The sequence below is a fragment of the Eubalaena glacialis genome, chromosome 1 (assembly GCF_028564815.1).
Source record: "Eubalaena glacialis isolate mEubGla1 chromosome 1, mEubGla1.1.hap2.+ XY, whole genome shotgun sequence".
Classification (NCBI taxonomy): domain Eukaryota; kingdom Metazoa; phylum Chordata; class Mammalia; order Artiodactyla; family Balaenidae; genus Eubalaena; species Eubalaena glacialis.
Window position 1 is genome coordinate 238,569,408 of NC_083716.1, and position 27,116 is coordinate 238,596,523.

Sequence of the window (27,116 nt, forward strand, 5' to 3'; positions counted from 1 at the left end):
GTGCCGCGCCGGGGGGCGGGGGCGGCCAGCGAAGGCCCCAGAACTTGTCCTGCCCCCGGGCGCGGCGGCCAATCAGCGCGCCGCCCTCGCTCCTGACAACTATTTAGCAACCCAGCCCGGCTAGGGTTTCCAAAAAAGTTAGAATAACTTCCTCTCCCGGAGACCTCGGTTTTGCACAAGCCGGCCTTGAAATCAGAGCCTTTCGAGCAGCTCGGAGAGCGTGTGCTCGGCGACCGCGGGCTTGGCCAGCGGCGCGCGCTCGGCGCCCGGCGCCCCCAGCCCCACGCGCGCCGGGCGGGCGCCATGGAGGAGGGCTCCAGCTCGCCCGTGTCCCCCGTAGACAGCCTGGGCACCAGCGAGGAGGAGCTCGAGCGGCAGCCCAAGCGCTTCGGCCGGAAACGGCGCTACAGCAAGAAGTCGAGCGAAGATGGCAGCCCGACCCCCGGCAAGCGCGGCAAGAAGGGCAGCCCGAGCGCGCAGTCCTTCGAGGAGCTGCAGAGCCAGCGCATCCTGGCCAACGTGCGCGAGCGCCAACGCACCCAGTCGCTCAACGAGGCCTTCGCTGCGCTGCGCAAGATCATCCCCACGCTGCCCTCGGACAAGCTCAGCAAGATCCAGACGCTCAAGCTGGCCGCCAGGTACATAGACTTCCTCTACCAGGTCCTGCAGAGCGACGAGATGGACAATAAGATGACCAGCTGCAGCTACGTGGCCCACGAGCGCCTCAGCTACGCTTTCTCCGTGTGGCGCATGGAGGGCGCGTGGTCCATGTCCGCCTCCCACTAGCGCCGCGCCACCCACGTCCGGACCGGCGCGCCAGGGTAGGTGCTGCGCGCGCGACGGGCGCCCTCCTCAGCGGGCGGGCCGCGGCGGCCAGGATGGGGTGCGCTTTTCCTCCTAGCAACAGATGGGGGTCGATCGGGAAGCTTCCAGGTGCCGGGGCACCCCTGTGGTTTTGTGCAAGCTCCCAGGCAGGGTGTCAGTCGGGAACGTGCCGACTGGTGACAGTGGTATTTTCCGTCCTTGCTGCTGTGGAGGTGGGGGTCTGTGGGTGACTGTCGGGGGAGTGGGCATCAGAAGAACTGCCCGGAGCCGGCCGGGACAGATCTGAGGACCAGCTACCCACTGCGTCCCTCGGAGCGGAGGCCGCCCGGGAAGCTGCCTGGGCCGGGCCGTGCCAGGCTGTGGCTTCGCCCCGTTCCCGGGGAGTGGCAGAGCGCGCTCGTCGTGCGGACACCCAGTTCTCCTCGACTGCTCTTGCAGGGCGTCCCGGCCCGCGCCTCGGGGACCCGGCCGTCGGCGCCCTGGCCCGCCCGGTGGGCGCAGAGGTGCGGACCGGCGGCGCCTGGGTTTGCCTGGGGAAGGCGGGAGGACGCTGCCCTGTGCTGGCGGCTCCGGGGCCGGTGCAGCCCGAAAGCCGGGGACCATCCGCGCCCCGAGCGCGGAGGACAGGGCCGAGGCTGAGGCGCGGAGACCGGAGCGCGGACACCGCCGCTGGGAACCCCGGCTGCCCGCAGGCAGGTGGAGTGGACCTCGGAGCTGGGAGCCTCTGGCCCCAGCCTTGAACCTCGAGAGTCTGGGAGGGGGCTCTGCCCGCGCTGCGTCCGAGCGTTCGGCCCCGCAGGAGAGCGCGAGGGGTCCAGGCTGGGAAACAGGTTTGCGGGGAAAGGGAGGCGGTGCGACAGGGCCCGGCGCCGGAGAAGGCAAAGGGACACGGCTGCCGAGAGCACTGGAAGTTCTGGATTCCTCTAGTAGAGCGCTCAGGGCGTCCTGCACCGGCCCCTTTTCACCAGACACCTTGGAAGTCCCTTAGACAATGTCTAACTGCGGAGATGCTGTCCTGACCTTTCCAGAAGGCTCTGTGACCATGCCTCTCTCAGACAGGATTTTTGGTGGAGAGAGAGCCGGGTTAAAAATCCTTCGTACTTGGTATGTTTTAGTTTCTCGCTCATCTTGCAGTGTTTTTATTCACGTCTCCACTTCACACAGAAGGAATTTAGATTAATCAAGAGCGTGCAGCCGCCCATTCTCCCAAGCATATCCATTTCTTTCCTGTGTGTTTTATAATATCTGCAAATGTTTTTGCTGTGGCTACGAAAGGCTGATCTAGCACAGGTGGATTTTATTTTATTTTTTTAGTTTTTATTTCTGTGCCACTGAAAATTCTTTTGGTGAAATAGGCCCCTAAGACAATAATCATTTTATGGACTTTTTAAAAAGAATTTTTAGCCGAGAATAACTTACAGGGATCTTCTCCTATCTTTGTCAAAAGCAGATGGAAAGTGTCTCAATCACATATTTCCCTAGGAAAGAAAGTTTGGATTGGCCGAGTACTAAAATGCTACAGTGGGATGATACATTAATTCTGGTTTTTGCTGCCTAAATTATGAGCTTCCATTAGTTAATTCCATGTACCCTTTCTACCACACATAGTTTATAGCACATCTGAAATAAGAAAAAACATGAGGAATGTGATCTTTTGAAAACGTACACATATATAGCTTTGTTTAAGGAAAAAGTCAACAGAATTATCATTAAGACTTCCCGCCAGAAAGTTATTGAAAACAAAAGCAAGAGGTATTACCTTAATGCAAGAATTTCGTAGGATCTTTTAAGATTCATTTGAAAAGAATTGCATTCCTAAAACAGAGAATCAGACATAGAGCACAGTTAACGTTATATAAAAATAAAAGGTATTACTTATAATGAATACATGAAAAGCATTAAGAGTTTTCTTGGAAAAAAGTCCCTGAAATGTAAGAGAGAAACACGTTCAGCTGGAGAGCAAATGATCTCCATGGGGCCCATTTATTTTTATTTTTCTGTTCTTGAATATAACTGACTAGGTCTGATAAACCAGTTTCCTTAGGTGGATAGATACCCACTCTGTACGGAAAGAGAAGGGAAATGTGAAAATCTTTGACACACTGATGATCCTGGGCGCACCTTGTTTTTACTTATCAGGCATGTTCGACAAACTTCTGTATTCTTTCTGTTTTTAAGCTGTTAGTCTGTATGAGTATAAATACAGTCATAATTGGTTTGATTTCCTGAAAATGTTGCTCCGTGGCATTTGTTATTTATTTGTAACATTTTTAAGATGCATTAGGTATATGTATTAGTAAGGAATTTCTAGACCTTTCCATAAATTGTATGTGATTTTAGTGTCTATTGAGATATATGAGAAAAGCTGTGTCTAGACGAGCAGCAACCACATTAAACGCCGAAATTGTCCCTTGATATAAAGAGAAACACAGGGAAAATCAGAGTACTGCTGGTGCTAATGTTTATCCTGACTTTTTCCTTTGGCCTGGTATTTAAAAATACAAATACACAATAAATCAGGTGTCTTTGGACAGTCAGCAGGGTTCATCTCATCTGAAAATCTCCAAAGGAGTTTTCAGTTTTCTCGTTAAATGCCTGAGTCTTCGGTGCAGGGTTGGCGGGGGCACCTGGCTGGGAGGGTGTGGGGAGGTGATGATTACTTATCAGACATTTTTCGTGTTCTCTGCTTTGTGGTTAAAGATGATATCTCTCTAACTTCTGCAATCTGCATAGATTTTCAGTAGGTTCCCATCCTCAAAATACTACCTTTTTTTCCCCAAGAACTTTTAGTTACTTTGGAGAACAGAGTAGGACCCTCTAACCATCCAGTATCTGTAAGCCTTTTCCTCTCTCCTGAAAATTGACTTTTTGGAAGTGTTCGTTAATGGCTAAATTCAGAATGCTAGCTGGTCGTGAAAGAAAATGAATTCCCTATGGTGAATGGAAATGCAGAATCCTAGGAGAGCTTTTGATTGGTCAGGGGAAGAAGTAGAATGAATGGCCCAGCTACTTGAAATATAAGTAATGTTTTGTTATAAAATGCCCACTGAAAAGATCTGATGTAGGGGCTGACCTCTGTTACGTGGGTATTGTTTCCTTAAATATTTGTAGTTACTCTTTAAATCTTGCAGGAAGCAGGTCTTGCTACCCATCTGGCCAGAGTGGGAGCTGGAGGCTTGGGACTTGGAGAGTGGCTGTTTGAGGTCATTTGAAATGTAGTACTTTGCTGAGGTTTTCTGAAAGCTGTACTATTTTCAGACAAGTCTTGAACCTGAAAGAATTGAGTTTTCATCCTCCTTGCTTCACTATATTTTGGATAGACGGCACAGATGCCAGATTCCTTTCGCCTGGTGAAAAGATCATAAAGTAAACTCTTTCTGAGCAGAGCACCATAACTCATAACTGTAGTTTAAATCTGGGCTTTAAAAAAAAACAAATATTTTAATAAGCCAGTTTTAAAGGCTGAACTTTTATGACAGTTTTTAAGCTTAGTATTTATATTAATCTATTCTCACTGGTGTCTTTAAAAACCCTGTGGATGTATGCTGGAAAGTCTGTTTATGTTTGTGTCTTGTCCTGGGAAAGGATAAATGTGCTGCAAAAAGCAAACCAAATACAAAGCTTTCTGCTAGCAAAGAATTCACGGATGAGGCAATAAAATTCAAAGAAGAGATGAATACGTTAGTGTAGCCAAGAAGCAAAGCCATAAAGAAGACATAGAATCTAAGAGATACAGACATGGATGCATTCAAAGGTAAAGCCAAGATGAAACACTAAAAGCAGAAAATGCTTAAAAACATATTTCACATGGTCACCTGAGTCTACACATGTGATAAAACTGTATAGAATGAAACACACACACACACACACACACACACACACACACACACAGGGGTGCACGTAAAACTGGCGACATCTGAATAAGGTCTGGAGAGTGTATCAGTGTGAGTTTCCTGGTTGTGATATTGTATTATAGTTTTTTGAGATGTTACCACTGGGGGAAACCGAGTGAAGAGTGTAAGGGAATCTCTGTGTACTGTTCCTTACAACTTTCTGTGACTCTACCATTATCTCAAAATAAAAAGTTTGAAAGAAAAGATATTCCACAGGAATTTTTAAAATTTCTATATTCAAATGGGCAAATTATATAAGGAATGATTATGCCTATCTCAGAGTAATAAACCAAAAAAATGTGCTTTGAGCAAAAATCCACGTTTTTCCCTGATATCATTTGCATTATTGCACTTTTCAGAATTTTAGGCATTTCTCATATTTGCAATATATAATGAATTAGAAGTGGTTCCTTATAATTCTAAAACAAAGAGTAGAATCCCAGAAATTTAGAGGAGAAATACCAATCAATACATTTATCCCTTTGCTAATAACGAATATATTTTTCGAAGGAATTTTAGGAAATATTCACTTGAAACTGACACAACATTTGCTTTTAAGATACTAAGTCTATATTGACTTACATATCCCCCACACACACTGTTCTAAAGCCGATGATTTATCAAAATTATTCATGCAAGAAGTGTAGAGATTGAAGTCTTAGTACACAGTTGGGGGGTGGGGAGAGAGAAAGACAGAGAGAGAGAGAGAGAGAGAGACTGACAGAGATATCAAATCGTAAACTGAGTCATGGTTATTTTAAATTAATATTTGTTTGTTTTTAATAGGAACGTATTTTGCGTTTGGGTAAGTCTTTGACCACAATTTAGTTATATGCCTTTAATGTTTATTTTGGAGTGAGATACAGTGACATTAACGCTGCGATTTCCATGCTGATGTCAGCTAAGGCATGGTGGGATTTTTCTTCAGTGATTGCTAACAGTTGTCATGCTAAAAGGAGACTCGAATCAGACACTGGAAAAGCCAGCACGTAACTTTATTCCGACCTGAGAAATGTTTCGTGGTTAGTTGAAAATAGAGTCATTTTGAATCAAAACAATGTCTTACGTGCTTTGAAATCTGTATTATTTTATCTATAACTCTCTTGTTTAGAATAATGTGATCCTGTGATTATGTGTAGGAGGGAACGTGGTTGAGAGAGCGAGGCATGGTGTCTGTGGAGGCCGCTGTTACTCAATTTCTTCCCATAATATCGTTTTCCTCTGTTATTTATTTGATCAGGGGAAGATTTAGATGACCCAGCTTCTCGTGGTGTCTCCTGTAGAATGGTAATTTCACTTCTCACATCCTAAGAGCAGTGCCTCTAAAACTGGGCACATCCCTCCTTTCTTTAGACCAGAATTTCCCCATCCGTTGAATGAAGGACAAGGTTGAGCCCAATGAGCTTTAAGTTATCAAATTCGGTTATTCTGAAAAATACTCCTTTCTTTTTAGCTCATGTTCGACCTTAAAAATAGCCACCTGCATCTTTGGGGGGAAATGGTAAATTATGTTGTCTGCCATTAGATTCCTTTTCCTTGCTGTTCGTGATGGAGGGTTCACATTTGTTTTTCTGGACGTGCAGATCCGGTGTGTGACTGATGGGAAAGATTTGGGCAAAAACCCTAATTTTATTAACACTGCGATGGAGACCAAACATCCAACCCCAACCCCAGGGCTGAGGCTTGTGCTGGGGTCCCCAGCCAGGGCCTCTCCGGAGCGTCAGGGAGAGCGACGCAGAAGGGAAACCGGCGGTGGGTGTTTAGCCTTGTGCTTGGGGAGGGGAGGTGTGGGGGTCCTTTGTCCGACTCCCCACGGAGAACAAATGCCCCCACTTTTGTTGTTCATGCTGTTTTTCTATTGCTGCACAAATGAAATACCACACTGGCCTTTCTGTTCAATTCTCTCTGAGTGTGTCCCTCTTCTTAGAGATGCAAGAGATTTTTGCCTGCTCCAGAGACAAGTGAGGGCTCCTTGAGGAACAGCTTGTAAAATAAACAAACTCCCTGAAAGAAAACACAGGCCAATAGTTTCTAGTCTCTGCCTCTGTGGCCGTGGTGGATTTCTGTGTGTGTTCGACTTTGATTTAACATTCTGGAAGTCAGAATGCAAGCAGGCAGCATGTTCTTTCAATCATGAGATCTAGAAATGAACATTGAGCTGCTATTTCCTTTCATTAATCTCAGCTCCTTAAGTAGATTTGTTTGCAGGGAGTGTAGTGGGATCAGAAGTCAAAAGCCATTTGCCTTGTTTGACTTTCTGGCCCTGTGGGTGCGAAAGTGCCTGCTACCTAGTCGTCTGCCTCCATAACTCAGACTGTTAACTCGGGAAGAGTAACAGGGAAAGCTAGCCTGCAGGATTAGGAAGATCTGTATTTACTGGGTCACTTCTGGAAGGCTGTGTACATTGAAAATCCCATTCCTAATGAGAGTGCCTTGATCAACACACAGGTGCTTATCATTTCTTTGGGAAATGCCTAAAATGACTGCAAATTGGAGAGGAAAGGGGCGGGGCGGGGGTGGAAAGGGCTTTATTTTCTTCCTTGAATTGAGAGCATCGCCACGTCTCTATTCATATAATTGGGTTTGACTGATGAACAACATCCTCACTGAAGATTAATTTTCCTGAGTTTAAATCATCCCAAATTGCATACTACGTATACATTGGGTCGTAACTAATCAAAGTCTTCAGAATACACGTGGCCACCTTGTTGTCCTTTTTCATGATATCTGTATGCGTCGGCGGGAACCTCAGAAAGACTTGATCCTTCGTGCATTTTTTCTGTCTGGTGAGCCTTTCTTCCTCAGTTCCTACCCCGCCCCGACCCTACAACCCTGCATCCTCTCTCGTGCTTATTCTTTAGCTGAGATCTATCACGATTAATAACTGAAGTCCACGAAAGCGTTCATATTGTAGTAAGTGATAAAGGATGAACAAAAAGCCCATCATCAGGCCACAGCAACAGCACAAACAGGCATGGGGAATAAACACCCCGTCTCAGGTTCTCTCAGTAGAGCAGTCCTGGGTGTTCTGGAAATTCAGTGCAGCTCAGTAATAGATGTGCAGCCAGACCGCCCGTCCCCCAAACTGTGTGCTGGGTGACTCCCTCTCCTTCGTTGTCTATCGTTACTCTTTTCTAAGAAAATTGTTCCACGGATACTAGAACAAAAGTGCCCCTAACGGATATCTGTACCCTAGAAAGCCTGGTGTGTCCTGTTTTGTTGATTTTTCTTGTGCAAAATGACCTGCTTCAACCACCTGGAACTGCACGAAACCATGTGGTGACTCCACCGGCGGATGCTTGCGGGCTGGTATTTCGCGGTGTCCGTGGTGGGGCTGCACGGGATCTCCACGCACACCCCTCTTGTGTAAAGAGTCCACACAGTCAAGTATTTTAAGGGCAGAATTAACTCAAGGCTATTTTGCCGGGTGTTAAATTACTGCCGGTTCCGGAACTCTCTTTTAGACGATTTTTTGAGGCTAGAGATTTTCTTTTAATTAAACAATAAGCAAAAAGCGTGGATTGTGATCTACTTATCTGCTCGTTTCAAAGATCACTATTATGCGACATCCACTTTTGTTTTATTACATTTCAAAAATGAACGATTTCACATCATTTCACCGTTGAGTGATTTAATCTTCTTACGCGTCTCCAGCGATTCTGGAAACATGAATCGATCATTTATGATTTATATATGACAAAGGTAACTTTTTCAGGAATGGCAAAGTAAAAGAGAAAGTGAAGGTCTGAACGGGAAACGTGACGTGTGGAGAATTTCACACGGAATAGGGCGATTGAGGGGATCGGGGCCCCTTAATAAGGAAACAGAAGGATCAGGTGTGTGTGCGGGCGCGGACCTCCCTCTGCTGGTCCCTGAAGACCCATCGCGTCTCCCCAAGGGTCCCTGAGAAACCTAGAAGACAGTGGTTTATCAGAACAAACACCCTCCCGGCCTTCCCAGAAAAGTGACACTTCGTAAAATCCAGTAGGGCTGCCTCAACGCTGCTGTGATGATGCCCCAGGCGGGAGGCTTTGGGGCCGCATGACTTAACAAGGACCTGCAGAGCCTTCGCCTGCCACCTGCTCCCGGGCATCAGCATCACCCCGAGAGGGCCGTCAGAGATGTTCCAGAGGTGGCGCCCGACTTGCAGGACCCTGCCAGAGTCACCGGGTGCCCCAGGTGCCAGAGAAAGCAGAGGTCCCCGAGAGCTCGGTGGCTGAGGTGGCCCCCTGCATAGGCGTGGGGAGCCCAGGAGGCGGATGCTCAGCTGGGCTGGACCGGCCTCGGAGCTGCTGCTGATCTGCCCTCAGGTCACGCGGACGAACGCCTGAGCGTGAGCCAGCGTGGCTCAGCCTCGGCCAGGGTTAACGAGAAGACGTGGGAACTCAGCACTGGTTTCCTCCTCCTGTAGATAACCTCACTGTCAAATTTCACTTTGAAGCTTTCGCTCGTCCAAAGACAGTAGACTTCCAGGAGATGACACCCGCCCACCTCTGAGGTTCACAGGGGAAGCAGAACGCGCCTGGCTTTGCTGAGAGAAGCCAACTCACCATGCTGGCCATCTCGTGAAGCATCCTTCTGCTGGAGCGGCCGAGTTCTCTGAATGGTGATAAAGCGTTATTTGCACAGGTGACAGATTTCATCCTCCTGGCTCGTTCCTCAGAAGCGTGTCAATGTGCAGATTTTATGAAGCAAGCTCTCGGACAATCAGCTTGTGTTGTGTATGTTTTGAAAGGTACAGCAAGTATCATTCAATGTTAATTACATAATTTCGCTTTTGCTAACCAGAAAGAGGCAAAGAGGAAGTGAGGACACAAAGAGCAAAGCTGGTGTGTTTCTGGCTCCCGGCACCCGCTGTGCTCTCTCCTGCTTGCCTCTCCACAATGTGAATTCTGGAGGTTTTAAATGATCGCGACTATATGTGGTCAACGTGTGTCTCCCCAATGGATTTTGCTCTTCAGTGAAATCACCGTTTCCAGAACAAATCATATGTAATTCTTTCCCTTAGTGAATTTCTCTGACATGGTATTTTTTCTATTTGGGGAAATTTTAATTAGACAGAAAGCAAAGGCAGTTGCTCTTGCAGGGGCAGTCTAGGTCCCCAAGTGAATCTGTTGGGAAAAACCCATTGTCTTGGGTCCAGGGGATTGAGAATCCAAATAGGACTTTTCCTGAATTTGAACATGCAGTGGACATCATTTTCCTGCTCTCAGCCCTATATTTTTGGGCTGAGGCGTGTCATAGCTTCGCTGGGACTCAGTTTTCCTGCCTGTAAAATGATGGGGTAAGTTTCTCATAGTCCTGCGGTTATCAAAATTCCAAGAGCCAGTAGGACCCAGCCATTCCCTCCTGGGTATATGCACCAAAGTATTGAAAGCAGCCGTTCATACAAAAGTGCACACTCAGGTTCATAGCAGTGCCATGTACAATAGCCAAAGGTGAAAACAATACAGATGTCCATCAGCTGAGGAAGGGGTCTGTACAGTGCGGTCTCTCCATACAGTGGAAAGCTACTCAGCCAGAGGGCATGCTCTGGCTCATGCTACAGCATGGGTGAATCTTGAAAACATTATGCTGAGTTAAAGAAGTCAGACACAAAAGACCAAATAGTGTGCGATTCCATTTACAGGAAATATCCAGAAGAGGCAAAAGTAGATTCGTGGTTGCCAGGGACTGGCGGGGAGGCAGAATGGGACAGAATTGCTTAATGGGTGTGGGATTTCTGTTTGGGGTGATGAAGAAGGTCTGGAACTAGATAGCGATGATGTTTGCACAGCAGTGTAAAATTCCCCTGAATTGTATACTTTAAAATGGTTAAAATGGTAAATTGTGTATTTTACCAGCAAAAAAATCCTGAGTCAGACTGTGGGCCTCTCTGGTGACTTGATGGGACTTGGGGGTGGAGGTGTGCTAGACCTTTACCTTTTCTCCACTTTCCAGAGATGTAATCCAGTTTATCCACTTGATTCAGCGCTTGTCAGATGCTTCTCATCTAGTCAAGTTGTGTTGCCTAAAAACATTTTCCTTTCGAAATCTCTTTCCTAATGTGTTCATAAAAAAAGTCCCTCAGACAATTCTGATAACACACTTAGCGGCCTGTTGATTGTACCTCTGGAAGCCTCTCCACGGTGGACTGGGGGACGGGGGGGAGGGGCGCAGGGGCGGGAGTGGCCCCAAGGTTCTGCACTGCCAGCCATCGACCCCACAGACAAGAGCGGGGAGCATCTTCCGCACCTGTTGCAGGAGTGGCCCAGGAGCGTTTGGACCCATCGCATTCAGCGGTGGGCTCCGTAAAGCCCAGGGCCTGCCCACGAGTGAGCCGATTTCAGTCTGGTTCGCAGGCTCAGAGACCCTCAAAGGGGATGCTGTGGCCACCCCGAGCTGGTGATTCCTGAGAAGGGGGGCCTCTGGCCCTGTGCTGCTCTTTTGGGTAAATCCCTCTCTTTCTCCAGTGCCACCTTCTAAGGGCTGGGACCCTAGCCCAGTGCAGAGTGGACATGTGACCAGCATGGTGGGGACCGCGCCCAGAGAGAGGGACATGGGGAAAGGGGTGGCACGCCATCATTCAGGGCCAGTTGGGTGGTGTTTTCTCCTTTGATCTTTTTTCTCTCCTTCCCCCACTGCCAGGTTAACTCCTCGCCTGCTCCCTGAGCCACTGTGCCCCAGGGACCCACCAAGGGAGACGGGTGGGAGAGTGGCCCACCCGGTGCTTCCTCCGCCGTGATTCAGTTCCGTTTCTGAAAACACCGTCACCTTCGTGGTGTCACACAGTCAACACTTTGAGACACTCGCAGAAACCCCGGAGATAGTGTTGGGCTCGTGGACTGTTTCGAGAATCCAGACAGGAGGGCTCAGGAGAACGCGAAGCAGGTCCGAAAGAATCTCGCCAGCAGGGGTGAGTGGCTGAAAGCAAATTTGCTGCTGCTCTTCCCCTCTTCCTGGTCCTCTGTGCACCCCTGCCCCCAAAAGAAAACCACCAGGGAGGGAAGAAGAGAGGCAGACAGATTCCCTCAAGCTGCTGAGAGAGAGAACTCAGATCGAGGCAGGAGGACAGGACTCAGGTTGCCTGCCGGCCCCCTAGTTAAGTTGTGTCGCCGCCTGACAAGAACCCAGGTCACCCCCGCAAGCCAGACGCATCTTGTGCCGGGGCCCCGATGCATCACTGCCGCGTGGTTCCTCCCGCAGCTGCGAGGACGGAGCGCAGGTGCGAGGACGGAGCGCAGGTGCGAGGACGGAGCGCAGGTGCAGAGGGCATGCTCTTTGATGCACAAGTGCCGCCCAGCGCTACTGTGCCTGGGGGATACTGCTCCTCTCTCCGGCCACCTCTGCTCTGAGTAACCGAACCGGGGGCTCGCCATATCCCCCCGGGTGCCACACACTGTGGACACTGGGCCAGCACCCAGGGTAGGGCAGTGCCATGTTGGGCGGGTGGGCTCCATCCTTCCTGCAGCTGGTTTTCATATAACCGTCCGGGTGACGGGAACTAAGTCGGCACCCTTGGGCGCACACACACAGGGTGCCCCCTCCCGCCTACCCCGTCCTTCTCACTGTCCCTGCAGCCAGTCGGGTGTCACAATGTCCACCCACCCAACCTCTCCATGAAAACATCGGCCGTCAAAGCTAATAGAAAATCAGGCCTCCTGGTGAATCGTGGCGGACAAAATGGATGTCGTTTCGTCCCGTCAAGGTCCGTGGCTCTGTCCGGCGGGGATCACTGACATGGGTGCCCACCCCCAGCCCACCGGGTGGGGCGCAGCAGGGGCACCGCAGAGCCTGACGGTGGACACGGAGGGAACGGAAATGACGGTGCTGATGTGGATGGAGCCTTCACAGCCCTGGCTCCTGAAGCTGGTCATTTGAGGAATAGCAGACACAAGTCACAAAGAAAAGGAATAACTGCAACTCAATTAAAAAATTAAACTTCCAAATACCAAAAAACTAGGATGTCCAGAATTTTCAAATGAACTGGGAAGGAAATATTTACACTGTGTTTTACAATGGATCAATATTCTTATGAGACAAAGAGCCCTTAAAAGTCCGTAGGAGAAAAGACAATTACCCAGTAGAAAATAAGGGCAAAATATATGAATTTACAAAAGAAGAAATTCAGTTGGTCGATACACATATAAAAGTGTTGCACTTCAACAATAGCCAAGAAATTCAAAGTAAAACAGGAGGATACTATTTTTTTACTAAAGTGGAAAATATAGAGAGATAATGATAATTCCCACTATTGAGGAAAGTGTGAGGAGACAGGTCCTCTTGTCCCTGCCAGGGAGAAGATAAATTGCAAAATCTTTCTAAAGAGGTTTGAACAGTAGGTAAAAAAAAGATTGAAAAATTGGAAATAGGCTTGGATGGAGCAAATACACTTTTAGGAGTTATCTTTGAGTGAATCACGTTGGCTCTGCCTAGCAGCAGAGACATTCATATCAGCTTTGTTAATATGAGGGAAGTGTTTAAAATGTCCTAAATGAATTGCTTGAATAAACTGCAGTTTAGCCATATTCTGGAACACTATACGGTCAGCAGATTTTGTGTCGTAAGCAAATATTTAATAATGTGAGGGAAACGGTTATACAATGGAACAGAACATATGATCCCAGGTTGAAAATTCAGAGCGTGCTTGCATGGGTGTGTTCGTCCAGAGAGAGAGAGAAAGGTAAGGACAAATGTCTCTAGACCAGAATGTTAGTGGAAAATCTTCCTTTCCTTCTTATTTTTATTGCTTTTCTTTATTTTCCAAATGTTCCGCAAATGCCGTGTATCACTTATGCAATTTGAGAAAACCAACCAGGACTTTTGAGAGGGAGAGTGGAAGGCTCTTACCAAGCATCCCTTCCTCTGGACTCTGGCTAACCCTCCTACCCCCAGGCCCACGCTGGTAAAGCAGGGCTCCCGCAAGACAGCCTTCTGCCCTCCTGCAGATCCGCCCTCGCTGGAACTTTCACTCCACGTCACAACTTTGGTTCCTTCTGAAGTAACATACGAAATATATTTTTTTTGGTATCTTCTGTACTCCACCGCCACTACCCTGTCCCCTGTCCACCGTTTTCTCGGAGTGCCTTTAATGCTGGGATCATTTGATGTCTTCTTCCAGAACCCATCAACTTGGCCCAGCTGGGCTCCCTACCGGGACCCCAGGCCGGCTTCTGGCGGGCCGGGCGGGGGGGACCATGTATCTTTCTGCTTTCTGCCCTTATCTGCCGGGCAGATCGGCATAAGCGCTTAATTACAGGAATTAGCTCATCCTCTTCCCCTGTGGTCACCCCACCCTCTGTTTGGTTTCAGCATCCTTATTTGTCTTTCTTTTATTATTCTTCTCTCTGTATTTGGGGATATATGCTCTTAATCATAAGGCACTTCAGATTTGTGGAAGCAAGTGGAGAAAATACAGTGAACTGACTGTTCCCCGAATCCAGATTGAGAGGAGCCCCAAGAAAGAAGCCTCCTTACCTTCTGGAGGCACTTGTGTTCACCAGTCACTGGAATCCAAGGTTCAAATCAATCACCCCCGGCTCCTGGCCTTCGGGGATGAACGGCACACGTGCAGGACTGAAGGAGAAGCTGGCGGTGCCGGTGGGTTTACACCCCCTCCCATCCTGACAAGTCAGGTTCTCTAGAAGCCTGGACCCCGGTGGTTTGCAGCCTCACCTACTATCTGAATCACACCTGCACCTCCCAACCTAGTGTCACTGGGCTGAGCCCCCAGCTCTGAGTCTCACATTTCCTTTCCAGTTCTAAACCTTAATCTAATTTGCTCTGAGGCTGTCTTCTTTCACACCCTGGGCTGCATCGGATGCATACTTCTGGCACATTCTGGGACCACCCTTGCCAGATGGCCAAATCCTTTTCAGAAAGACGACTGAAATGTTTGTAAGTTTCCATCACCGCCGGGTGAAGTGGCTCTGAGGTCTCCAGGGGGGAGAGCCCTGGGCAGGCACTTTCCTCCAGGCTGTCTGTCCTCTGCAGGACACCCGTGACCACGCGGATGCAGTGAGCTGTGCTTGAATTCTCAATCCGAAACCACAGTTGCCTTTGCCGTAGAGACATAAAGAAACCAGGAGGTTAACGGCTGGGTTAGTCCCCGTCGTGGGCCTCCTGCATGAATCAGAGCCGACGGGGGAGCATGAGTGAGTCAGAGCGATGGCTTTTTGTCTTCTGGCTGTGCAAATAAACAGAGCAGGAAGGCCCGAATGGGGCGCCAGGAGCACAGGGCAGGAGGCAGCGCCCTGCTTCTGAGGGTCAGCCTGGGCAAGGGGAACAGGGGCGCAGGAGGTCGGCACCCAGGCCGGGGCCTAGACCAGGTGGGACCCGGGCAGGGAAGCTGGTGCCATGGGGCACAGCCGGGCCGAGACGGGTCTGGGGGAGGCGGGTGCAGGCCTTGGCTGCTTTGCTGGGACACAGAGCCAGGGTCTCCCCTGCCTGGGGTCCACCCGCCCCTTGGTGCACCCTGCCCAGCCTGCACGGGCATAGGAGGGACATTGTTCCGTGCCCTGCGCTCGGCCCCTTCTGAAGTGCCTGTTGGGCACCTCCCCTCAAGCAGCCCCCTTCTCTGAGCTCCTGTGTGCCACGGAAGGGGGTTTGTGAAGCCAGCCAGGTGCAGCTGGGTGGCACCGAGGTTTGGGGGTGGCTCGGAGGGTTGCCTCCCACCGCAGGCCTGGCCGCGTGGTGTTGTGAGGGCCCTCCTCCCTCCCCCCAAACTGGTACAAAGAGAGGAGCCACGCTGCCCCAGAGAAGCTCAGGGAGCAAAGGAAGACCAGTGAGGGTGTTCACTGAGGCTGTGGTGCGGAGCGTTTACGGGTCCCGGCACTTGGCACGTAGAGTTATTTTAATCCTGAAAATGGCCCAGTCAGGTGGGTGCTTTTACTCCTAATGCCCCGATGGGGAAACTGAGGGGTCTTAGCTGAGACCATCTAGCTAGCAGTGGGCGGAGCCAGGATTGCACCCAGGCTGTCTGTGCCTTTAGCAGGTGGTCTGAAACGTGAGACTCCCCCTCGACGTCAGGTGTGGCCCAGCTCCTGTTCCTGGGATGGGTGGTCACACTGGGGATCTCTATTTCAGACGAGACGGGGACCCCCACATGCCGCTCCCTGGGGAGGGAGCAAGGGCTGGACCTGGATGCTGGCTGGGCACCGGTGGCATTTCCTGCACCCCTGCCCACTGCCTGCGGGAGCCCATGCAGCCCTCTGCCGGGGGGAGGCTGATTCTACTTCCAGCCGCCCCCACTCTCGTCGCCGCACCTGTGCGTTTCTGTTTCCGTGCTGTCAGGATTCGACAAGGCAGGCTGGGCGTGATTCAGCCTGAACACGGGAGCCCCAGGTCCAGAAATGGATTAAACCCCTCCCCAACCCAGGTTACCCTCCTGGGCATCAACCCACTAGCCAGAGGTGAAGCCTCTGAACTTACAGAGCCCGGGGACGAGGTGAACCTTGACTTGTCACCGGAGCTTGTTTTGTTGCTGTGGTATTAGAAACACGTTCTTTCTAACCCAGAGAATCCCTGCTACCTGTTTAAATGTGTGGTGTAAATAAATAAGCAGAGGTAATGCTCTCTGTCAGCAGGGAAGACTCCCCACTGTCTACACAATGCCAGCGTGGATCACATGTGGTTCCCAGTAAGGGAACATTTCCTGTCACTCAGTGCCCTGCACGGCAGGGGAAGGTTGGGGCCCTTCTTCTGGGCCCGTCTTAGGACCTGTAGTCCGCTCTCTCAGGGTCGTTCTTTTAAAAATTTTTGTTTATTTAATTTATCCTTTTTATTCAACTACTTTTTAAGAGCAGTTTAATTTTCACAGCAAAATTGAGGGGGAAGTACAGAGATTTCCCATATACCATCCGCCACCCCCCACACACAGCCTCTCCCACCGGAGTGGAGCATTTGTCACAATTGATGAACCTGCACGGACATGTCATCATCCCCCAGGGTCCACGGTTTACATCAGGGTTCACTCTTGGTGTGGTACATCCTGTGGGTTTGGACAAATGTATAATGATGTGTGCCCACCATTGTAGGGTCATACAGAACAGTTTCACTGCCCTAAAAATCCTCTGTGCTCTGCCTTTTCACCCCTACATTCCCCCCAACCCCTGGCAACCCCTGATCTTTTTACTGTCTCCATAACTTTATCTCTTCCAGAATGTCATACAGTTGGAATCATACAGTATGGAGCTTTTTCAGATGGGCTTCTTTCTCTTGGTGATGTGTATTTAAGGTTCCCCCTTGTCTTTTCAGGGCTTGATAGCTCATTTCTTTTTAGTGTTGAATAACATTCCATTGTCTGATGTGCCACAGTTTATTTATCCATTCACCTACTGAAGGACATCTTGGTTACTTCCAAGTTTTTGGCAATTATGAATAAAACTTGTAAAAACATCCACGTGTGGGTTTTTGTGTGGACATAAGTTTTCAACTCCTTTGGGTAAATACCAAGGAGTGCGTTTGCTGGATCACAGGGTGAAAGAATAGGTTTAGTTTGGTAAGAAACCCTAAAACTCTCTTCCAAAGTGGCTGCACCATTCTGCAACCCCACCAGCACTGACCAAGAGTTCCTGTGGCTCCACATCCTCACCAGCCTGTGGTGATGTCAGCAGTCTGGGTTGTGGCCCTCCTGGTAGGTGTGTAGTGTTACCCTGTTGTTCAGGACATCCGTCACCTAGTCAGCCGGGCATGTTTGCAAGTCCCTGATCTCACCTAATCACCTCCATGGTTGATGGAGAAGTATTTGTAACATGGCGCGCAAAGTGCCGCCTCCCCTGGGCCCTGTCGAATGTCGATTCTTTAAGCATCCCGCCGCCCCACCCCCTGCCCTCAGCGCTGCTGCAGCTTCCCCTGTGACCGCAGCTTCTGCGCACTTCTAGCCCTGGGCATCCTCCCCGATCAGCTCCACCAGGGGACCAGGTCTGTCCCTTTCACGTGGTGCTCTGCACCTGCAGGGGAGCTGCCGGGAGCAGGTGTTCCGTTGGAACAGGTGGAGTGAATGAGCAAATCCTAGTGTTGTGTCTTGAAAACATCCCGTCTCCTCATGCTCTGTGCTAGCGTGCCCCCGCCTCCGCCCCTCTGGTACCCCCGTCCCATGTCCCCTTCTCTGGGGGGACTGTGGCATTTGTCGTGACCCCCCCCATGCTCCCCTCACAGTGGCCCTGTCGCTGTAACTCTCTCCAGGCACGTCTGACTGCCCAGTATCTCTCGAGTGCCCCCGAGACCACGTCTTGCTTATATTTCCACCCGCCTAGCCCAGCCCGAGGCCGGGCATGTGGTTTGTACACAGGGTGTGTTTGTATGATGCACAGATGCAGGGGAGGGGATTGCAGGAGGACCCTCCGTTTCCCTACCAGGTACACAAAGAAATTATGCTGTGTCTGTGATACAAAAGCACATTTTCTCTTGTGACAGGAAAAAGTATCTGTGATTTATAGTTCCCTCGCTGCCTTCTGAGGGGAACGCTCCTGGCAGCTGGGGGACCTTGAGTTTGCTGAGAACAGAGAGTCGGCCTCTCCCTGTAAGAGCCTTCCCCATCCTAGAAGCCTGTGGCAGTTTGCCGGAAGGGGGCTGTGACATTGGAGGGAACACAGCTCCTGAACTGCTGTTTGCAGAAGGAGGGGGTGAAGAGGGAAGTGGGGGGAGAGAGAGAGAGAGGGAGAGAAACTTCTTCAGTGCATCCTAGCAGAGGGGAGAAGAGCGGGAAGAGGTACATCTGGATCTGGGGGGGCGGGGTTGTGATTTGTGATTGGAGGATTGAAGTGCTGTACGCTATCTCCTCTGCCCTCAGCACACACAAACACACAGACACACACACACTCAGTAAAATACCCATTTCTCACCAGGCTTTATGCAGTGGCTTTGAGGGTAGGGGCGCAATAAGGAGAATCGCAGCCCGGCTCCTGGGGTCGGGTGGGCTGTGATGGGAGAGAGTCGAGGCTGGGTACCCTTCGAGAAAACAGAAGAAAGCATTTACCGCAGGGCTGCGGAATGCCCGGCCTACCTGCTCTGGGCTAGTTGCCAGCAAACGGCATCCAGAGACTGAGGGCTGGGTGGACAGGCCAGCCGCCAGTTGTGGGCTCCACGTCATCCTGCCACCCCTGGGAAATGCCTCGAACCCAGGGCTGAAATGCAACAGCGTCCTCACCAGAAAGAAGCTGATGGGCGGGCTGGGAGGCCGGGGGCAGAGCATCCCTCCCAGGGGTCTCTGGGTGCATCCGCAAAGGCCTGGATGATGTGGGCAGGAGGACACCTGGGAACCAAAGGGTAGGGATGTGCCAGGTGGAGGCCAGAAAGAGGAGGAGCCAGACGTGACGCCCGGCAGGACTGAGGCACCAGGCAGGCCCCCCCGCAGCCGAGTGAGGCTCTTCACAGGGAGTGAAAGGATGGTTGAAAGAAGGAATGGAGTTAACGGAAGCCCGGGGAGGCAGCTGGCACTCCTGGACCACCTCTCCTGACAAACACAGACCAACATAGACCAGACATGAGTCCCTCAGACGTAAGCCCGAGTCACTGGGGCCCCTCTGGCTGCACCAGCCCGAGGCTCCCGGAGGACTCCAGGGCCCTTGGGCATCATCTGCCGAGACCCCAGGGGCCTTCTCTGGGGTGGGGTCTAGAGCTGGTGGGCTCCAAGCCCCAAAACTGCCACCTGCCCGGAGCTGGTACATGCTGGGCAAAACCCGAGCCCAGTGGGTGTTGGTTCAGAGGTGAGGCCGTGGGTCTCAGCAAAGGGAGGGTGCTACGTTACACAGAACTTGTGGGCAGGATCAGCCAGGACTGGGGTCTCCTCTCCTCAACGTCACTCCATCACGCCATCAGCGGCTGGACCACAGGAACCCTAGCCGGTCCTCAGAAGACAGAAGATGCTGGGGGATGGGGTGGGCAGCAAAGCGGCTCTGGCCGTGGCTCTGTCTGTGAGATACGCTGTGTTCTGAGCTGGGTGATTCTCTGGGACCAGGGCTCCCATGCTCTCTTCTGTCCCCCCAAACATGCAGATGTGGCTAGCCAGGCTCGGCATGGACAGGACGTAGTCTGATGGCTTGGAGAGTGCTGGGGGAGCCCTGTGTGCCGGGGCTTGTACCCACCAAGTCCCAAAGACAGTCCGGCGATGGGGTAGGGGTGTGGAGAGGCAGGGGATGAAGAAGGAACAAATGCAATGGCTCAGCACGGCTGCGGCCATACGCCCTGCGCTGTGGGCCCTGCCCGCACTGACACTGGTGATGGGGGGACGCCGTGTGGTCGGCGCGGGTGGACCGTGGGGTCCGTGGGCAATCAGATCGTGTGGAGTGGGCATGGGGGATACAGATGCCTGAAGGTGAAGTTGTTTTGTGCAGAGGAAGAGCCCGGGGAGGACTCCACGGAGAGGCAGCACCGAGTGTGTGGCTCACTTGAGGAGGGGGCACCGTGGACTCGAGGGCACAGGAGGGAAATCAGTCAAGAGCGCAAGGGACTTCACAAGAAGTGCTGGCACCGGCTGCCGCTGCTGCGGCTTGTTTATCCCATGGAGATGGAATTTTATCCATCCAAAAAGAACAATCTGGGCTCTCTCAGTAAAAGTTTCAGGAGACAAGCAAACGCAAGCGAAAATAGACAAACAGGACTCCATCCACTTAAAAATCTTCTGTGCGTGAAAGGACACAATGAACAGAGTGCAAAGGCAGCTACGGATGGGAGAAAATATGTGCAAATTGTGTATCTGAGAGGGTTAATGTCCAGAATATATGAAGCACTTCTAAACTTGACAACAACGACGATAAAGATCGGATTTCAAAATGGGCAAAATACCTGAACAGACGTTTCTCCAAAGATGATATACAAATGGCCAACAAGTACAGGAAAAGATGCTCAACGTCACTCATCATGAGATAAATGCAAATCAAATCCACAGTAAGGTACCACCTCACACCCATTAGGATGGCTACTGCCACAAAGCAGAAAAGCAGCAAGTGTTGGCAAGGAGGTAGAGAAACGAGCCCTTGTGCACCATTGGTGGGAACATAAAAGGGTACAGCTGCCGTGCAAAACAGTATGGAGGTTCTTCAACAACTTAGAGATGGGATTACCAGGTGATCTAGCAACTCCTCTTCTGGGTAAACACCCAAAAGAATTGAAAGCAGGGTCTTTCAAGAGATATTTGTACACCATGTTCAGAGCAGCATCATTTACAACAGCCAAAAGGTGGGAGCAACCATTCACTGAGGGTTGAATGGACCAACAAAATGTAGTTTATCCATATGATGGAGTATTAGTCAGCCTTAAAAAGGAAGGAAATTCTGACACAGGCTCCAACATGGATGAACCTTGAGGACATTAGGCTGAGTGAAATATGCCAGACACAGAAAGACAAATACTGTCTGATTCCACTTATATGAGGTCCCTAGAGTGTCAGACTCCTAAGACAGAGGCTGGGCAGAGGGGAAAACGGGAGATGTTGTTTAATGGGTATAGAGTTTCAGTTTTTCAAGATGAAAAAGTTCTAGAGGTTGGTTTCACAGCTGTGTAGATATTCTAAACCTACTGAACTATACACTTAAAATGGTAAAGACGGTAAATTTTATGCTATGTATTTTTTTTTTCACATTTAAAAATAATTGAAATATAGTTGATTTACAGTACCTTGTTAGTTTCAGGTGTACAGCACAGTGATTCACTGATTCTATACATATGTAGAATATATTCTATATTCGTATGTGTAACTGAATCACTATGCTGTACACCTGGACTAACAAGATATTGTAAATATATATATATATATATATTCTTCAGATTCTCTTCCCTTATAGGTTATTACAAAATATTGAGTATAATTCCCTGTGCTGTACAGTAGGTCCTTGTTGGTTATCTATAGTAGTGTGTTATGCTATGTGTTTTTTATTACAATTAAAAAAAAAAAACTTTCAGCAGGTGTTTCTGTCATATTGATGCGAAGAGGAACAGGTGTTGGGCAGTGGGTCCCCACCGAGGGTCCTGCCTTGCCCGCTCCCTCCACGATCTGCTGGTGTCAAATCCCCCTGAGGGTCCCTAGCTGGGAGTCTTGGGTTAGTTCTGTTTGGGGCCAACTTTTGGGCCCTTGGACTTGGAGGTTGGCCCAGGCAAAAGCCATTTGGTTTGCTCATTTTACCTTCCTTCCAGGGGCAGGAATTCTGGGCTGACAGTGGCCTGAGCTGTAAGGCCAGGACTCAGGCATCTTTTTCGTTCATCTGCATTTAGATTTGGTAACTTTTTGGCCAACCCGATGGAGGGAAGTGGGATCCTGTTTCTTTTAGTGCATTCAATGTCTATTACTTTGATGCAGATATGTATCTTTAAGGTCATTCAAACAAAAGGCCTTGGATGTTCTTGGAACGGAGAATTATGAAATAGGACATGCCTGGGGGGTGGGGGAGGCGGGCACGTCGGGCCCAGCAGACGCCAATTCACCTTCTGGACCGTGTCTCCCCCCTCCTGCAGGTGGCAAATCTGAGGTCGCAGACATACGGCCCAGAGCCCACACTGCGTGGGGTAGTTCAGAATAGCTGGTATTATGCGATGGAGTTATTTCTTCAGAGCCCTGTCTTCACATTGCACACACATTTGTTGAGCGCTGACTGTTGGCAGCCCTTATATTTGGGGCTGGAGACTAAAGATGATCCAGATTTGGTCTCTCCCGTGGAGGAGTTGCCCCCCGCCGCCCCACCCAGCCAGGGAGACAGATACGTAAGCCACCAGTTATGATGCCGGATGTCAGCGTGCTGTGACAGTGGTTTGCAAACAAAGAAGCGGTGGATTTATCTCCTGGACGTCATGGGAAGGCCAGACAAAGGTGCGGCACTTCGGTGGACTCGGTCCTTCGTTCGGCAGAGATTTATTGAGGTCTGTCTGTGTGCTGGCCTCCGAGTTAGAGGCTGGGATTCCGGGAAGAGAAAGATGGTCCTCGCCACCACGGAGCTTGGCCTGGGACAGCAGGCAGGAAACACACTAAGAAGCAGACGTCAGGTCAGTAGTCACAGGTGCTGTCCAGGAAAATAAAGCCGGGGACAGGGAGTGGGGTGGCAGGAGGCTGGTGTCACGGCGGTCACTTAAGGCTTCTCTGAAGAGGCGACTTGAGCAGATGCCTGAATGGAGTGAGGGATCCCGCCAAGATCAAGGGTTAGCAGGACTGGGCAGGGAGTGGCCAGAGGAGCCCCACGTGGAGGGGACGGAGCTTGAGAGCACCCAGAGGGTGGGGTGTGCGTGGGGGACGGGTGGGGCTGGCTGGAGGCGGCAGGCTGGGAAGACAGCAGAAATCCACACCTGCATGTCCCCCTACACAACTATGTGTTACCAAGTCACCCCGCCGGGGAGACAGAAGCCAAACCCGACCAAAAGTCACATTTATCTTTGAAAGATTTGATAAGTGAGCCTGTAAGGAATGTTCTGGAACATCTCAACGCCAGAAACAAAATAACGAAGTGTGTTTTTTCAGCTCTCACTTGGGAGAGGCTGGAAGCCTGGGCTTCTCTGGTCTACTGTCCCCATCCCCAAACCTGGGGACTCTGCATCCTCTCAAAGCTGTTTTGTAACTCGCTCTAACCTTGCTGATCATATTTCTTCAGGGAAAAAAATCATAATTCACTTGCAGTTCTACACCAGGCTGGGACTCGGTCTGTGTCTTGGAGAAGTTAGGAGCCCTTCTGGAAGACGCGGGGCCCCTGGCAAGATGATGATGGGTGGGGACATCTTCCCAAATGACGGGTTTCTTGAGGAATGGCGGACCGAGGCTGGCAACTCCGGGTGGATGGGGGGTGGTTAGCCGCCACCACTGTTCAAGGGAAGCCACAGTGTGAGGACACAGCTGTCTCTAGGCACTTTCGTTAACGCCTCCTGCGTTACCGAGTCCAGTACAATGGAAACCTCATTTGCTTAAAGCCCTCGCCTTTCCTCTTGTGGTTATCTTAATGGCAAGTGCAGTGTTCCTCTTCATTCCCACATTACTGGGGCTTGAAAAGTCCAATTTAGTTATTTAATGTCCTTCTTTTGCAAAAGAATGGAAAAAATGTGAGGATGCAGCCCGAGGAGACGTTGCAGTGTCCCTATGCTTCTAAACAAAAGGCTGAACTTTTGCAATGATTTGTGTCATGGTTGGACACTGGCCCACTGACTTTCTCCCTGCTGGGTGCCAGTCTGCACCAACCCCTACCCCGGTCCATTTCCAACTGCCAGCAGGTATTTTTCTGAAGACATACATTCTGGCCCTTTTCTCCTCTCCTGGAGAACCTACAGTGGCTTCCTCCCTGACAAGGCCAAGGTGAGCATCGTTTGGATGCCTGCTGTGCTTCAGGTAGAGAGGTACCTGCCCTGGGCTCCCATACTCCTGAGCCCTCCAGGTGCAGGTGAACCTGTGTTACTGGGATATATTTCCTCTCTCTCTGCCACACTGGACCCCTCCCTGTGGAGTGCCAGTACTCATGTACGCTCTTTCCATGGCTTGGTGTAGAATGCATGAAGGCACAAAAATGAATGAAGGACGGCAGGGCATCCATAGCTTGAAATGATTTATTTTCTTACTACCAGAAGACTCAGGAAACAATGCAGAAAATAGGAAATACTTTCATTGGCTTTCCCAGCTCTTAAATGGCTTGACTCAAGTGGGCAAACCCTGGCTGGGGAGATGGGACATCTGGAGGCCGTCGTGGTCTCAGGCCACAGTGGAGCCAGCTCTGTCTCTTCATTCTGGGGTGAGACACGGTGGACACTTGGCCCTCCAAGGAGCCCTGATGACAGATGAGAGGGGAGGCCCAGCTGCAGGGCTTAGCCAAGGATAAAAGGCCACTTCCAAGACTCCTCCAACAGTGTGACCTGCTGGGACAGACTCCCGTTCCTCCAGTAGCCTCCTCCATGGGGCAAAAATGAATCGGCTCAGCAGATCAAAGAAGAGAAAAGTAAAAGTCTATGTGCTGCCTGCCCTCCAGCAGGGGACCTGGTCCAGGCCCAAGCTGTCATTCCCCAGCCTTTGCGTAAATCATAATCTAATTTTGTAAGCAGGTATATACTGGGGAGATGGTTAACTTAGGTAGAATTAAGCTTTGAAGCACTTCAAACATGAAACTAATAAAGATAATAAACAGGAGTTAAAAAAAAAAAAGTCTATGTAATGGTGGCCAAGCATTCTAACACAGGGTACATCCCGGTTGCTTTGTTTTCACGTGGCTGGCATTTGTTGCTTGTTAGGAAACTCCAGAATTGCACATCACCTTGAAAGAGGGACTGGCTTGCAGTGAGCTGGACATTTAGGAGTACGTGGGTTCCAAGAAAATGCCGTGAACTTCAGCTCCCTGACCTGGCTCACGGGAACGCCATAAATCAGGCCAGACCAATTCCCAGGATGCCCGGTTTCCCTCGGCCCGGTTTCTGGGGATCATGGGTGTCTGTGCATTTCTACCCGGTCCCCAAGTACCAAAAAAATAAATAAATAGATGGAAGGGTTACCTCACCGATCCTTGGCAAAGACCCCTGGACTCTCACATCTCAGTCCCAAGTGGACGCTCAGGAGATTCTGATGCAATAGGGAAAAAAGTCAATAAAAGACAAGGGAACCAGTTTCTTGGGGGGCTCCCCCATCTGGCAGGGCTGGAGGGAGGCACCAGGATGCCTGGAGGGGTGGGTTCAAGTCCCCATCCACTCCCTGCCTGTGGGCGAGGGGGCTGGTAGAACTAAATCCCTGTCGCCTGCCCCTGCCTCGGTCCCCTGGGTGCCTGCGGAGGGTGACCAGGGCCTCCTGGGAGACGCAGCAGCGGCCGAGCCCTCACTAGAGGGAAGCCAAGATGGCCCCAGGCAGGACCCGCACGGGGACCAGGGGCTCTCGATGGCTTGTAACTTTCCTCCCTCCTAAGAATTTCGAAATCGGGCGGAGCAAAGCCTGGGAAAAAATGGTTGTCAAATGTTTCATGAAGTGCCTCCAGAAACGTCAGGCTTCAGGTGGGCTCTGTCCGGGGGACTCCCTTCTACTTTCAAGGGTCCTTCAGGCAGGAAGTAGCAGCCCTGGTGTGCCCGCTCCCCCGGGGACTGAGGAAAAGCCTCCCCCGCCGGGGACCGTCTTGAACATCACGCAGAAACTAGTTCAGAAAAAGAGAAAACACCTCAGTGTTTGTCATAATGATAAACCAAAACCTGTCGAAGATAAAAGAAACAAACAAACAAACAGACCTGTCTCATTAGGAACTTAGATCAAATTCTACGTAAAGTATAAGAAAAATAAACTCAGCAAGGTTTCCAAAGAATAAAGCACATGACAAGGAGGTTTTATTTATGGAGTAGAAGACCAGCTGATACACTGTCAATATGTGTCAGAAGCATTAAAATTGTTCCTAATCCTCCCGAGTCATGCCGTTCAGCCCATCCACAGTCAAGAAAGAAAATAAATATAATCATCTCAATAGATGCTGAAAACGCATCTGAGAAAATTTAATGCATTTCTGATACTAAAATCTCTTCTTCTGGTATTTAAAGTCTCCAGAAGCTACAATAACGATTTGTCCTCACCCTCATGGAGAGCACCTATTTTGAAAGCTGATGTGCCAGTCACTGCCTTGGCATGAAAGTCAAGAGCATCCTTACCAACATTCTGTGTCGTAACACTGCCTGGAACATTTAAATGATTCTGTAAAACAAGAAAAAGAAATAGAGACAGAACAAATAGAAAGCAGAACAGCAACGATGTTATTATTCCGAGGTAATGCAATTATCTACCTGGAAGCTTGCCCCCCTCTCCATCACCAAAAAAAGAAATCCGTTCAGAACCATTAGAACCAAGAAAGCCATTGAGGATGGAGGCCAATTACTAAGTGAAGATAAATTTTAAGTACACCCTCATATACGCTAGCAATAACCAATTAGGTTATATGATGAAACAAAAAGATGCCATTCATAAAAACAAAAACCAACACCTCCTATATCCTTAACAAGAAAAGTGAAGGACTTTTTTGAGGGAACATCTCTTAGCTGGGGAATCCAACACAGTGTGTTTTTGAATGAGCAGCTCTGCTTACTGTGAGGCTGTTTGGAAATACATACGATTGTGAAGGTGCCATTTCTTTCTCAAATTAATTCCTATGTTTAATGTAATTTTTAATTCAAGAAAGTTATTGTCAGGGACGCAGGGAAGACGAAGACAGCAGAAAGAAGAATGACAAGGAAACATGAGGAGGAAGGCTGGGGTGGCCAGATGTGGGATTTCAGAGCTCCGGTACTGAAATCATGGGGGAAGGCTGGGCACCAGAAGAAAACAGCATGCAGTAGGGCCATAGAGAGCTCGGAAACACCCCAAATCTCTGTCATCCCCAGGTATAGGTAGAGGGGGGACTATTCAGAGTGTAATTCCAAAAAAGAGGGGTTGCCAGGTCTTGCAGGAATAGTCACAGGGGTTGTGAAGACCCAGGCTCTCTGTAAATGACCATGACC

General features: G+C 50.0%; 1 protein-coding gene across 1 annotated transcript in view; it reads left to right on the forward strand.

The window, feature by feature from the left end:
• The first annotated feature begins 211 nt into the window (after positions 1-211).
• The window catches only part of TWIST2 (twist family bHLH transcription factor 2), a 50,257-nt gene continuing 23,352 nt past the window's right edge, over positions 212-27,116 (forward strand). The window contains exon 1 of the mRNA XM_061206409.1: positions 212-821. Coding sequence (XP_061062392.1) covers positions 304-786 — 483 coding nt within the window. The 5' untranslated portion in view covers positions 212-303 and the 3' untranslated portion in view covers positions 787-821. The remainder of the gene's footprint in view (positions 822-27,116) is intronic.